The sequence below is a fragment of the Telmatherina bonti genome (genome assembly GCF_933228915.1).
Source record: "Telmatherina bonti genome assembly, chromosome: 19".
Classification (NCBI taxonomy): domain Eukaryota; kingdom Metazoa; phylum Chordata; class Actinopteri; order Atheriniformes; family Telmatherinidae; genus Telmatherina; species Telmatherina bonti.
In genome coordinates, this window is record NC_136617.1 from 23,898,388 (window position 1) to 23,913,680 (window position 15,293).

The 15,293-nt window shown below is 36.9% G+C and overlaps 1 protein-coding gene across 1 annotated transcript; it reads right to left on the reverse strand.

The window, feature by feature from the left end:
• Positions 1 to 527: 527 nt before the first annotated feature.
• On the reverse strand, positions 528 to 7,054 carry oxnad1 (oxidoreductase NAD-binding domain containing 1). Its single transcript, XM_079259066.1, has 8 exons — positions 6,926 to 7,054; positions 6,350 to 6,462; positions 5,930 to 6,002; positions 5,723 to 5,826; positions 4,172 to 4,313; positions 2,284 to 2,529; positions 1,971 to 2,079; positions 528 to 1,782 (listed from the first exon to the last, which is right to left on the reverse strand). Exons 2-8 carry the CDS (start codon positions 6,454 to 6,456, stop codon positions 1,625 to 1,627), a joined length of 939 nt encoding a protein of 312 aa, XP_079115192.1. The 5' UTR covers positions 6,457 to 6,462; positions 6,926 to 7,054; the 3' UTR covers positions 528 to 1,624.
• Between the last annotated feature and the right edge of the window lie 8,239 nt (positions 7,055 to 15,293).

Sequence of the window (15,293 nt, forward strand, 5' to 3'; positions counted from 1 at the left end):
ACTCTAAGCTGTACTTGACTCATTTAACTGCTACTTTACATGAAACTAAACTAGCAACAATCAACTTATGTTAAGAGCCCAAACAATCATCTCATGAATGTGAATTAAACTCAATTTAAACAGACTCTGGCATCTGCCTTAAATCACATTCTGTTGACCTTTATGTTTAGAAACGATCAAGTACAACAAATATATTTAAATACCAAACTGCTTTTCTGAATGAATATTAATTTAATCTCTCAAAACTAGCGTTCTGAAACTCATGTTACCATCGTCTAGTTTACAGTTTAACCATTAGAAAATCACGAGACATTGGCAACGTCACCAGTTATACGTTTCCATCTGCATTTATGTGGCTGTAGCAGTTTTTTTCTCTTCAGATTGAATTTATCCTCGAGCTTGCTCAACACAAACATACTCTCTGCTAAAACACGTTTTTTTTTTCTTCTTTTTTAACTCACACATTCAATACATATTTTCTGGATCACCTGTGAAGTGTAGAAATAGTGTAACATGCAAGTCTTGATATAATAAAGAGGTCAATAAAGTGTTTATGGCCAAATTACCTGAATGTTTCTTTATTTCATTCAATTTCATGCTACCATCATAAACAATTTTCCTCATTGGAGGAAAAAAAAAAAGACAAGTTAACTTGTAAATGAGTGTCTACGACAAAACCCCGACAGAGAGATGACAGCAAGAGGCTTGCCACCATCTCCGAGGGATGTTCAGTGATCCAAATCAATCAGAGACTGCCTGGGGGTTCCATTACAGGATACCGTGGGATACGCATGCCACCTCGGGATGAGAAAACTGTTTGTGGGTATGTGGGTGTGTGTGTGTAACCGATAATAAGCCTTGTGTACACAAGATGTGAAAACAATCGAATGTCACTTGTCAAACTCATCAGCCTAAATATGCTAAAATCTGCTAATTAATAGTCATTCAACTTGGTAGATATACAAGCACATAGTGAAAGAAGTCAAACATTTTACTCTTTTCATCTAGGAACAGGTTAGCAGGTCAATACTGAACACACATCAGTCATCTAAACATGAAGTTCCAGTGATCAGGTGTAGATTTTACCAACTACTCTGTTATATTTATGTCTATGTGTTATAAACTATGCTGCTTTTTATCCAGGTGCAGCAGCTAAATGGAAACAGTTTAGCACATAACCCCTTTTGATACCACACTGTGCTTTTTTCTTTAAAAAAAAACATTTTAAAGGATGTCTTTTAAAAAGTGACTTTATGACAGATCTGCACCGGTGGTGAGGAATCTGCTGGAAATGTGTTTAACAACACAAGGCTAAAGTTACAGAAGTCTTCATAGTTGTATCGCAGGAAATAAAATAAAATAAAATGTATGCAGTCTCTGAGTTAGTTGCAAGCCGAGGAGTGGGTGAGTTTTATGGGATATTTTAGACCTTAAACCTTGTAGCACCAAGGACAGGAGGTTGAACTTCGTCATCTACTCCAGTTCTTTTTATCCAGGTCACTGGGAAATGAAGTTATTTCCAATTTTCTCCACAACCTGTTCTTCCTCCCACTTAGTTATGACAGAAAAAGGAGCACAAGCGAGTAAGGCAACCCCTGTTGGTTTCTGGAAATCGTCTGGGGTCCTACCACCACTTCTCAAACAGGATTCTGTCCTTCGAGAAGCCGAAGTCCATGAGGATTTTTGAAATGGCTTCTATCATGGGTGGGGGTCCACACAAGTAACACAAAGTCCTTTGTGGGTCCACATGAGCCTTCAACTCCTCCTCTGTGATCCTTCCACCTGAGGAGACACCGGGGAAGCAAATTCATTGATCAAGACTCAGTGCTTTAGTCTCTCCAACATGCATCTTTGATAATGACTGTTCTACATGATGACACAGATAAATCAACGAAGGCAGACTGTGGCAGAATATGTCAGCCACTCAGTCATCCCGGCTTTGTGGAGAAAAGTATGTGCGTGCAACTTACTTTTGACAAATGGCTCGAGGAGTGGATCAACTTCCGTGCTCTGCTGCGTGATGTGGAAGTTGCAGGAAAACTTGTCAGGAAACTCTTTACATGTCTCGATGACAGAGTTCTGAGAAAAAAAAACAACCATAACAACAAAAAACAACAAGTCAGGCTGTGATTCATTGTTTTCATTTGTACAAATGAAGCACACTAATGAATTACACACACATGGCTGTACACATTGCAAGGTTATTCCAAGCTGTGGTTTAGCAAGTTATTTTCTCCCTCAGTAAAAAAAAAAAAAAAAAGTGTTAAATGCAAGACTACATACTTTGAAGAGAAGTTCTTGAGTGTTTTTAGCACTGTAACAGAGGTGGGCAGAACCGATGTTGTAGCTCCGGAAACCAGTCGCTTGGCTGATGCGCAGTAGATCTCTTGTGTGCAACAGAATAGAGTAGAGGGGATTGATCCCTACACCGCCAGCCACCAACAGCAAATCCACAGAGGGGTCAGAGGGCGATGGGTTAAAGAAGAAGTCCCCACCGACACGCATGGCCACGCGGGAGCCGACTGTACACTGATATAGAGAAGGTAAAAAAGAAAATAAAAACTGTTGAGAAATTTTAGGTGTTGCCTTAAAACCTAATAAACTCCAGCAAACAGGACTGTTTCACATCTGACACACGAACCTTTCCTACTGCACGGGTTTTCAAGTTTCAAAGGTCTTTTGTAGTATAACGGCATATGAAGTCATATGCCTTCATCTTCAAACATCCACATGATAATGCTTACATTCTTAGTCTGCTAAAATGGTCCCTACACTATTCCTGGAGCTCAATATCAAACAAAAGGTTCAACCAATGATCCGAGAGCTGAGAGCCCAAAGTCTCACAGCACTCTAATGCGCAGCGCTTTCTCTTATTTATTTATACATGCTGTAGTTGCTCAAAGCTGTTTGTTATGCCCTGCCATCAAACACAGAGGCTGCAAACAAACATGCAAACTGCAAAGGCGAGTTGAAAGAAGGCGTTTATATTCATACACTACTTACACAAGTGGATTAGTTTGTAATAGAGGCTGCTATACTTTTAAGAGCAGATTCCCAGTAGAAGAAACACAATGTTACAGATTAGAAACTTACTGAACACAAACATCCATCCATGCTTTTATGATGACAATTTTCAGGCATTATTTCCTCCAAAAATGAGTGATTATATTTTAAAATCAGACAGCACAGAATACATTCAGCACATGTGTATGCAGAGCCCTGAATGAAGCAGGATGCAGAGCAAAGATGCTCTTCAAGTGCAAAATAAAGTGGAAAACTGGAAAAATGTCAGACTGGGAGCCAAACTAATTTCTGCAGTACTTGGAACAGTCTGGGGACACTATGCATGTATTATTGTGTGTGTATTTTTTTATGAATGATTCATGAGGAAATTAAATCTTGTTTTACAGATGGTGACAAGTACTTATCAAAAGCAATCATGACAGTATTCTGTCTACATTTCTGGCATTAAGGACATAAAATACAGTGACTGAAGCTTTTGAGACTGTAAACCACAGGTTAAAGAGACGAACTAAGCATTAGACTGGATCATCTTACTGGGTTCCACTTGGTTGAACACTCGCGAGTAAAATATTTGCTGTTAATTTGTAACTTTATAACATTCTCATGGGAGGTACTGAGAAGCCCAACATTAAAGGAATAAACAGAGTATATAGCTATTTATTTGTTTTATTTGTTATCATTTGAGAATGACAATCATTTGAGAATAACCAAGCTTTTGTTTAAGTCAACTTCTCATGTCAATCACTTTATGTTAGGAGACAAACTATAACATGTATTCATATAAAAAGACAACATTTTCACAAAAAAGACCAAACAAGAAAAAAACCAAAAACCAACTAATCTTAACACTGTTTATATCGTCCCATTGATTTTTTTCCATCTGTCTGCAACTAATTCTTCAAGTTTGACTTGACTCGACTTTCAAAATATAATACAAATTGTGGCTTTACTCTGTCCCTAATACCACCATCTTTGCAGCATTTGTCCCGTACCCCGTAAGTGTTTCATCAATGAAGTCAGATGCAATCACTGTATTAGAACAACCCCAATTGTTTCTCTGGAAACTCCCCCTAAGTAAAGTCAGACATTTTTCCTGAGAAAATGTATCTGGATATCATGGCAAAATGAAAATGGTTACTTTACTCACCATAGTGTGGACCCAGTGTGCTGGGGGGTGTTTGGTGTATTTGACAGCCAGTTCAATGACCCCCTCCCGCTGCAGCAAACCTGGGCTGGAGCACATGGAGAAACCTCCCACCTTCTCAACACCAGGGATGAAGAAATCCACCCTGCAACCCAGCAAGACCACACAACATGAATAAAATACGATGTTTCATTTATTCGTCTATTCATAATGCAGACTGGTACTGTGCTTTAAAATATCCATTACTGTTCTTCATTATTATTTAACTTTACCGACTCTGAATATGCTTTGCTTACAAAGTTGTCAGTAGTAGAAACAAAGCACGCTGAACTGCAGGTCACAGGCTCAGTGAAGGTAATGTATTACCCCTTGACCTCAGCGAGATGTGAGACCAGTTCCAGAAACCAAAGAGAACAAAGCCAAACCAGATGCAGTGCCCTAGTCTTTTACACAGCGTGGTTACATCTGCAACCACAGCAGCAACGCCAAACAGCTGGGCTAATGTTCCACCGGCACAATGATCCACTGTTACACTCAAGACAGTGCCTCCAAAACCCCGAGAGGCATCATAAACATGGATCTGCCATGAAAAGGCATGCATATGTTCCTTCCATCTCCTCCTCCTCTTAACACCTGGGGATGAAGGCCTGGACATTCCTTTTCTTTTTTTCTTAAAAAACACTTTAAAACCTTCATTTACATTCATTTGCATTTATTAGCAGTCAGAGCAGAGAAACTGGCTGCTTCATTACCACCCACTAACAATATGGGCTCATGAGGATACTGCCTGTGAATGGCACACGGACTGACAGACCAAGAGCTCTACCGCCACTCAGGAAATACCAAACTGAATATCAATGCTTCAAGAGCCAAATTAAGTTCATTTGAAGGATCAATGATCTTACAATATTATGCATCAGTCTAATTGTAAACATTTAAATATATCAAACCAGCATACAAATGGTCCCCAGCTCAACGGGCAATTCGTTAAATACAACATAACTTTATCAAAATGCTCTACCTGATTTACAAGCTCTGATCCTTCTTTTAGCAGATGGAAACACACAGGGGAAACTGGTATGACCCATGTTTATTCCAAGTTATATCAATAATAAAGGCCTGAATTTCATGCAAAAGTTCTGACACAGTAATGCCATCATGTGGTGGCTCTGAGCACTGCTTCGCTTACAAAAGGGACTGGAATATGTCAGCTGAATAAATGGTTGCTAAGAGGTCAGGAGGTTGGAGGATGGAGGTCAAGCACAACTGCCATCTGGGGTTTTCTGTATAGTGTACACAACACTGATGCTGTTTGTGTACACCTGTATATATGCGCTATCCAACACTGCATCGGCAGCTCTTGTATTGTGATTTTAAATAATGGGAAGTATTCCTTGATTTGCTGTAAAATTGTACTCAATCCATTTGCTTTGATGGAGGCTCAAATCTAATTTCATTCATTTGTCTGACAAACAGTAGCCAGGCAGACAGTAACCCTAACCCTGACAATAATGTTTTCAGAGTAGATAAAAACTTTGAAGAATGTCTACTTACCACTGTCCTGCTTTGAAAACGAAGTCTGGATGGACGGCTATTCTCAATCTCTTTACAGTCTCTGACTCATTTACTATCCCACATACTTGAGCTGGATACAGAGCCTATGTTGGGACAACAGGTGGGTCATAATCGCAGGACAAACAGCGGAATTACAGGAAAGTACTTCAACATGTCCTGGAAACTTCAAGGACAAATTGTACCTACATTTTGTCTAAAGTTGCTTGCTGTCCTCTCTAGGTGGTCCATCTGTCTTTTCGATGACACACTTCTCCTGGTTCTGGTAAGGAAGAGATATGAAAATTATTTTTAGTCAACTATTCCTGTTTTTGATAAGTGGTGAACTACACAAAAACAAGCCATGCGTGACCAAAATATTATATAAAAGCAAGTGGAGTTTGTCCCCAGTGTCAATGGTAGTTAAAAGAAATCTCTTAAAGGGATAGCTCAGACAAAATACACAACACATTTCTCCACTGATCTAGGTTCATAAAGTCCTTTTTTATCCGCATAACTCAGTTTGATACAGTCTTGTTGCCAAAATACAATTTAGTAAATACAGATGAAGAGCAAATAAAGTTGCATCAGTGGGGATCTTAACATCAATAAATAAAACCCAGCCCTCACCTCGTGGCAGAGTTGGAGCCCAGCAGCCGCCAACACAGCAACCCGGCGGCGGGACTTGGCAGGCTGAAGCTCCGGGCAGCAGCGGAAACTAAACACGGGACGCTCATCTCAACCTGGGTTAGATCACACGTGGAAACTGTCAGCTAAAAACTCTCACTAAAGTTTAAAGTACAAACATTTGTTAGTTAATTGATTAGTCCCATTTGATGAAGCTGGGGATCCAGTCTTCTTCAAGCTGGTAATTTTACTGCTGAGACAAAATATAATTTAATAACCAGACCAGGTAATGGTCTCACATCACGAGACATTTACCGGGTCATAACATGACTGATGATCTTCATTATTGCCCACCGATGTTCTTTTTGCATAACGACAATGTAAGAAAATGGATTAAGACCCATCCCTGAAAGCATACTCAGATGCAGTAGAAGCAGCGTGTGTTTATTTTGATTATTTTAGACAGCTTTGTATGACCTACTTTAAAGTTAGCAACTAGCTTAAACAGCAAATTAATACATGCCGGGTTCGTTCCGGTTTGTTTTTGAAGTCTGGTTAAACACGTTTTAAATTTCTTACCTAAATTAAACAGCAAGTGCTCTTGTCAAGCGTTGGTCATATTTCTGTCCTTTATATATTTCTGTCTTTTATATTCACGATAACCTTCGCCATGTTATAGTTACATGAGCTGAATTATTCTTCCTCGTTGAAATTTTTACCGTATCCGGTGACTTCTTCTACAAGATGGTTCTGGTATTGAATTAATCACAACAGCGCCCCCCATCAGGACAGAATTGGAACATGGGCCACGTACTGGACTGTAAATACAAGTTACAGAACAAACTAACCTTGTTAATGTGATTTTTTTTTAAAAAGTATAAACATTCACGTTATTTATAATCCTATAACACACCTGTAAATAGTCCTCTGCATTAATGTGCAGTTTCATACATACACGCTTGATATTGTAGTGAAATACTCTTTACTATGTATAATTTAATTTTAAAGTCGATTCTTTCTTGAATTTTGCAGTGTTATGCACGAGTGTGAATGTAAGCCTTTAACTATATCTGTTAAAGTACAGCTCTATAAGGCAATGCAGAGAAATAATATTTACGTTATTTTGTGAGATTTCAAACATTGTTCTATGTTTTTGTGAAGAGAACCATCATCCGAAATATTCTACTAACAGGATTACTAAATGTTACTAATAATAAACAAATAAAGATGTTGATCAAATCAACAAAAGACCGCAAGCAGTTCGAGGTTCACCAAAGCTTTACATCTGTTTGAGCATCCTTTACCTCACTGTTGCATTTTTATAACCTTACATGTTCCTGCTTTGGTTCATTGGGTCATTTTCAGACAGAAAAAGGCAGCTGCTGTCATCACAAACACTTTCAAAAGCCCATTGTACACTGCCATTATCGGAGTTAAAAGCTGACAGTTTAGCTGTCAACATTGCTATGACTTTGTTGTCTCATTGTTTGGTTTATTTACTAATTGGCTTCTTATAAAAGAGGTTGATTGTTTCATTTGTTATATTTTGGTGTTAATTTTAAAATCACAACTTACTAACCCCATTTTGTTCATTATATATTACAGGGAACCAGTTTTAAATTTGGAATTGAGGTTAAAAAAAATCCTTCAGATCAGTAATCTGCTAACCTGGACTACTATTTTTATCCATATCTGAAAAGGAAATTTTTCTAAAATGTCATGTAAAAAGGGACATGATTTATGGCAACCATCCTTCGGTAAAGTGTTAAAAGACTCAAATCTGAGTTTCAGAAGCCACATCAAAGCTGCCACTAAGACAGCTTTTTACCAGCTCAGAATCATAAGTTTAGTCACCAAGAAAGACCAGAAGAAACTCAGCAACACATTTGTCTCCATGATTGTGGCATTTCTGTAATGGTCTTTTAACAAGACTTCCCAAAAAAAAGCATTAAACATCTGCAGCTCATCCAGAATGCTGCTGCTAGAGCTTTAAGTACAACTAAGACATCTGATCACATCACACCAGTTTTAAAAGCTTTATACTGACTTCCAGTCAGTAGCAGATTAGATTTTAAAACCCTGCTGATTGTTTACAAATCCTAGAACGGTTTAGGCCTAGAATACATCAGTAATATGTTCAGAGAATATAATCCAAACAGGGCTGTGAGATCTAAAGACTCTGGCCAGGTGCGTCTACAGGTTAAATTGGATGGTTCTTTTTAGCCTATCTTGCTTTCAATCATTTTAATTTATTTTATGATTTTATTGTGATTTTTACTATTTTCTGCTACATTTTGCCAATGCTTTCTTTACACCATTGTGATGTTTTTATTTCAAAGTGCTTTACATAAAAAGCACTTTGAATAGTCTTGTACATGAAATGTGCTTTACAAATAAACTTCCCTTCCCTCAAGGTTCACAGATGACATTTTAATTTAGAAAACAAAAAAACGTAAACATAAACTACTTGTACATCAAGAAAATGACAAATATTGTTTACCATGAATGTGAGTTGTTTCTTTATGGCTCTATCTTGTGGTCAAATAACAGAGAGCACTTAGGTCTTTAGGATGCTGAGTACGGTACAGAAAATGTGCAGTTTACATATTATAGCTTGCAGCGAGGTCCTCATACTCCTACATGGTTCATAGATGCTTTTGAATTGTTTAATTGTTTTCACAAGATCTTCCCAGCACAGCTTAAATGTTACTTGGTGTTGACGATGAAAGGTTTGTAGATGAAACTAGCATTAGGACGTTTTAAGCAGAAGTATGTGTTTTAAATGTGTCAAGAAGCCGTTTTGAGCATTGAGGCCTTGCACAGTGCTGTCATTTTTGTCAGCCTACTGTCTCCAAATTAGGTGAAGTTTTTAGTCCCAGTGCTTCTAAAATTAGTTAAAACTCGAGCGTCCTTCATCCTTTCAGTGCTGCTGGATAATTTATATTTTTCCACTGTTTGACTCATAGTTTTCTGTGTGTTGACACAAGAAACATAAAGCTCCATAATGTGCAGCTCTATTTATGCACCAGAGAGAAAATAACTTCAGTTTTGACTAGGATGGTGAAAGGGAGTTCCTCAGGTGTGCAGGTATTGCTTAAGGAAAGAAACACACTTATGGGCACGTTCCAAGTATCACAGGGACAACTTTCACTCTCATATCAGAAGAGAGAAACAAAAAGTATTCCCGTCTTTCCTCCTTCCTCTGTCTCTGGGTTTCTCTGGGTAGTCCCTGTTGGCAACAATCCAGACAGAAACCAATGAATGTTTCCACAGTTGAGAGAAACTGATAACTCTGAACTTCATGTCAAGTTTTAATATCTTTCATTAAGGTATCTAGCGATGCATGGTCACATGGCATTCAGGCAAAAGATAGTTTAAGAATAAAATGTCTCGTTCATTATCAATCTCAACACAGAACAGAAATGACTAGTGAGGCTGTATTTTTTCTGATATTTGCTGTCTTATAAGTATGCACTGTACATGGCTATGCCTTTAGGATATACTTTTGTTACAATGCCAGTTATTAGACAGGTAACTCTTTCTTTTACTTAGATGTATTCATCACAGTGCACTTATTGCATTGTAATTAACAAGAAATTAACAATAAACAAATGGTACATACAGAACACTCCGTAGCTCCACCTGTACCATAAAAAAAACTCTGTATCCTGAAAATCCAAAGAATTTTTTACTTGCTTATTTTATATTTTTACACTGCTTTTGACAAAAATGCACTTTGACATTTTGTTACAAAAAGCATAAAAGCACATTTTACGTGACACACACAAAAAAAAAAACATAGGCTTATATTTACATGAATGTTGTGACATAATGCCAAAATACATGATGCTGTCAAAGCAAGACCACAATGGTAACGTGAAACATTAATCTCATAACCAACAAACTCACACAATGTTAAAATGTATCCAGCTGTTAAGTTTATTAGAAGAAAGTCAGAATAAGTTAGTATGATTTGATCCTGTTTGACAGTATCTTAAGGTTATTAAAAATACAATTATGGTACCCTTAGCTTTCACTGAGAACTTTAGAGTTGTAAAACAAGTTTTACAGTAATAATCCAATGTGCCATTTCCGCAATTTACATAGTTCTGTTTTTAAAATCTTAGATATGATGTATATATGACAACCTGATTTAATTTTTAAACTCATGGTTGTGTAGATTTACTAACTTGTAAAGATGGTATAGCTGCTGATACCTTATAAAGTTAAAATATAGACATAAAGCAATAATAAATTGGCAAAACCACAATGAGTATTGTGACTTTATGAACTATAGAGAATCAGAGAGGCTGGGATAGGGCCTTCCCTATGTTTGAGATCTCAGTAAAATATGTTGATAACTTCTAATACAGACAAAGAAAATAACTCAGTGCAGTTTACTTCAACGTAATCCAAAGCAAAAGGAAATTAATCACAACAATCAAATAAAAGGTGGCACCAAAATAAGCAAAATAATGCAGTGACCTATTACCCTTTCTGTATTTCCACACAGTGGTATCTGAATTAAGCTAGCGTATTATCAGTCATACCAATGTGACCAACCTTTCCATAATGACAGGGATCCAAGCTAAAGCAGAAACAATAAACAATCTTGAAATACAACAATTTATTCCACTAAACACTTATGAGTGCTACACTGGGACAGAGTTAATGAGGAAATATGCAGGAAAAATTAACAAAGTAAGACATGGTGGAAATGTAAACCTTTAAAATCTCTTTTTGTCACTGATTAATTTTTACACACAGGTTGCACAAGACATACAAATACTTTCATGAGAAATGCTTTAATTTACATATTTAAGCTCATCTGACTCAGAAAAAGAATAAATATTTCAACTTTGACAGGACTGTACATAGAGAAGTCATGTGCTCTGCAATCAGAGAAACACTCATGAAGTTCACTTATTATGTTCTCTATGGTTGTACAAATAAGGGAATGTACAGCTGTACAAAACTGGTGGCAATGAAAAAAACAATCACAACCATAAAGAAAATACAAAAAAACAACCCTATTGCTGTGTTTCCTTTGTGTATTTCAGTGGGTTTTAACCTTGATTTTCTGCACAAATCACAAGAGAAGCTCACCTACACTTTAGTCAGTGTGTCATAATTAAAAAAAAAAACATGGAGGAAAACCAGCCAAACAATACAATCCTCAAAATAAACACACAATTAAATAGATCGAAACTCCATTCAATTCAGCTCCGCCCCAATGCTCTGGAGAAGACAGGTGTTGTTGGGATATTTTCCTGCACAATTTGACCCATTTACCTTCAATTCTAGTCAAGAATGTGTCTGCAGAGTAACACATAAAAGTTTGTTATGCAAGGCAGCAAATAAAGCAGGTTTTTGTTTTGTTACTATCATTAGTTACAGTAGCCACTTACTTCCGTTGCTAGGTTTTTTTTTTCCTTTCCAAGCTGACTCTACCAGTCCAACTAGCTGCCTTCCTGCTCTCCTTCCCATGGTTAGCACACCTTTGTTCAACCTGTTGGTCAATACTACACAGTGACAAAAAGAGATTTTCAGGTTTATCGTTTTACAATGACTTACTTCACTCATAGACACTTGACAGATGCATGATGCAAGAAAACCATCAACATGAGCAGAGACAAGCACTTGTACTTTGAGCTTGATGCCTCTGAATCAACAAAAATATTTATGCAAGCTTGAAGGAATGACAACATTGTGTTTTAGTTTGTTCCAGTCTGAGATCTGGACTGTCTAGTTAATCTAAATAGGTTAATCTAAATGTATCAATGCCACTGTCAGTAAAACTATAAACTTTTCTAAAAATGCAGCAACCCCCCCCCCAAAAAAACGAGCGTAATAATTAATTTGAAAATTACTAAACAGTTGTGCAAAAAAACAAAATGTTTTTTCATTTTTTTCACTTAACCACTTAATTTTATTTCTAAAATGTCAGGACCTTTTTGAAAAAAAAAAAAAAAAAAAAAGTAAAGTAAAGAAAGAAACAAATTTTACAGAATGTACTGGATTTTACAGTTGACATATTTATGGCTGACAGGTAAGGGATCAGGATTGGGTTAGTCGTTTTTGGGACAGATGGGTCATTCATCACCATTTTGTGTCTAATTCCATCAGAGAGTCATCAATTAGTTAAAAGAAAAATATGTATTTCTCACCTTTAAAAAATGTAAATTTGTTTGATATTAAAAAATCTACAGTGCAAAATATGTTTTAAAAATATTCAAGGACTCTGGATACATTTCAAAGGGCAAAAGCCAAGAGTCTAAAGCACTGTTGGATGTCTTTGGAGCTTTCAGCTGAAACTGCATAAGAAGCCATCATTTAACAGGATTCAGTATCATTTTATTGGTCCAGAAGTACTTTGGACGATTATTGTCGTAGGAGAAAGTAGCCTGCTGTATCCAGAATTGGAACCTGAAGCAGTTGTACACGAGGAGGAGGCCATATGCAGCTCAGTGCTGATATCCTGCCATATTCTGTGCATATTGGCTCACTTCAGGGGACAGAAAGGCAGCAGACACATTTTCTCTTAAAGAAAGTTATTTCAGCTGTCAAAGACTGGATTGATGTTCAAGACCATCCAATCAAAAGTATAAACTGCAGAATCTGTGATGGTACGTGAAGTGCATCAGTGCCAATGTCATGGATGACTTGCACAATGTGAGAAGGTACCGGTGTTACAGTGTTGTGTTGGAATTCATACATACATTCAGTATGATACCATTAAAGTTACTTATCTTCCCCACATGTGAGATGTTTAAGCAAGACATTCTGCAAAGCTTTGTAGGACAACATTTTTGTGTTTAACTATCCAAGCTGAAAATGAAATATAATATTTTACATCAAACTCCAAGAAAACTTACAAAATGTTAAGAATGGCAGTAGAACACTGGCGAGTAGTGTATGTTTGTACTATATGTAAATATACACTATACACTTTAACTAAGACTGAAGTACAGTGTAAAACTGTCCATTTGTCCTCTTGGGAATCATACTACCTCATCCATGCTGGATAGCAGAAAGACATTGATGCTACAGAGATGTAAATACAAAAATACCATTTAAGTTTTTATATTCTTGTTGTTTTGTTTTTTATGTTTTTTAATGCAGTATTTCAACACACCACCATTTAAAGCAACTGAGAATAGATTTAGTCATCCCTGTGTGTGACTAAGTATTTCCTCTTACTTGCAGGTACTTGGCACAGTTAAAAGACTTGATTCATGCAGTTTGTTATTTCATCGGGCCAACTGTTTCCAGATAAAGATACAGATACGGACAGCGGGAATTCCTCGCATAATTCAAGGCATTGCTTCGGTATGGCTCGACAGAATCACTCAATTGTCAGCATGCGTTCTCCAAGTTTCAGTGGAAAAACACTTTCTTTCTCTTCACATTCATCCTGCAGAAATCAGTGCAGGCTTGGTAGTAACAAGGCTGATGTTTATGGTGCTGATCTCTATCTGAGTATATGGATGTTTCCTTCAACCTGGTGTGGTTATAGTTAATGATCAGCTTGTAGTTGGGTTAGATGTAATACTGTGTTGTGGAGAAGAGAGTAGATTATGAGATAAGGCACAGAGGGTTGGAGTTACAGACCAAATGCAACAAAGAAAGGAAAATATGTTAGAAAATATAACTAAAAATCTGATCTTTTTTTCATCTTTTGAAGTGCTAAATTAGGTGAAAAATTTGCTTTTTAAAAATGTGCTTAACAAAAAAATCTTCAGCAGTTTTCTTGACAAATGAAAACAAAATGAAGGAAAATTACATCTAAAAATGCAGTTTTAACAGGTTCTACCTTGACTTTTTTGATAACAATCAAATAAATAGTAAATATAAACCCCAAAAATGTCATGAATCGTCAGTCTGCAGCTTCTCCTCCAATGTGTTACACATTGACTTAGATTAGTAAAGAGTGTGAGCATTTTAGGTGCATTCATACTTACCTGTGTGTGCGAAGGAAGTATAACATGAAAGTACGAGCAACTTTTTCTGTGCAGCTCAGACAGAGAATACCTCTGCAGAGTTTCGACTAGGATGGTGGCTGGAAGGAGAGGAGTCCCCAAGGTATACAGGTTGAAGGAGTGACAGAGACATGGCACACATTCCTGGTGGCATGACAACATATTTTGCTCTCACTTTGGAGGAGAGAAACAAAAGGTATTCCCTGTTTCCTCCCTCCTCTTTCTGTCTCTGGGTTTCTCTGGGTCGTCCCTGTTGGCAACAACCCAGAAAGAAACTGTTCAAGGATTTCACAGTCAGAGAAATGGTTGTAGACAGCATAACATCACATCTGGGATGTTCATATATTTTTTTATTTCAAGATCTTAGACACTTTGTAATATGTTTTTCCACACAACAGAAATGGTTTTAATAAGAAGAAAAAAATAATTAGATTTCATGAGTAATTTAAGCCTGCGCTATAAAATCAACCATCAACTAGATAATTATCTTCAGACATTGTGGGTTTCATGTAATCCTTCTAGCCCTGTGCATATTTTTTTAGGCTTCTGCACAAAAATTGCATGTCCATCTCTGCAAACACAATGTCTCTTTGAATGCTTTTGAAATCATAAAAATTGGAAGACTTTGGAGATTTGTTAAGATATGCAAATATCTGTATATCAGATATTACCTCTGCCAGTATCTGATATCAAATGCAATCATATGCAAATTATCCTGCCAATAAAAAACAAACAAATAAACAAATTAATAAATAAATAATTACTTTCAAGATGAAAATGAATATGTCTCTGGAATGATGCAGCTGTAGTTCTATACAATAGCACAATATACCTTGTCTCTGCAAAGGCAAACTGATGAAGTGAAGCAGGAAAATTAGAGAGCAGACAGCTCAGGTGAGATCTTCAAAATATCCATTTCTGGAATAGTTTTGCCATCTATTCTCCATTTGCCTATTGGCAACCTGAGG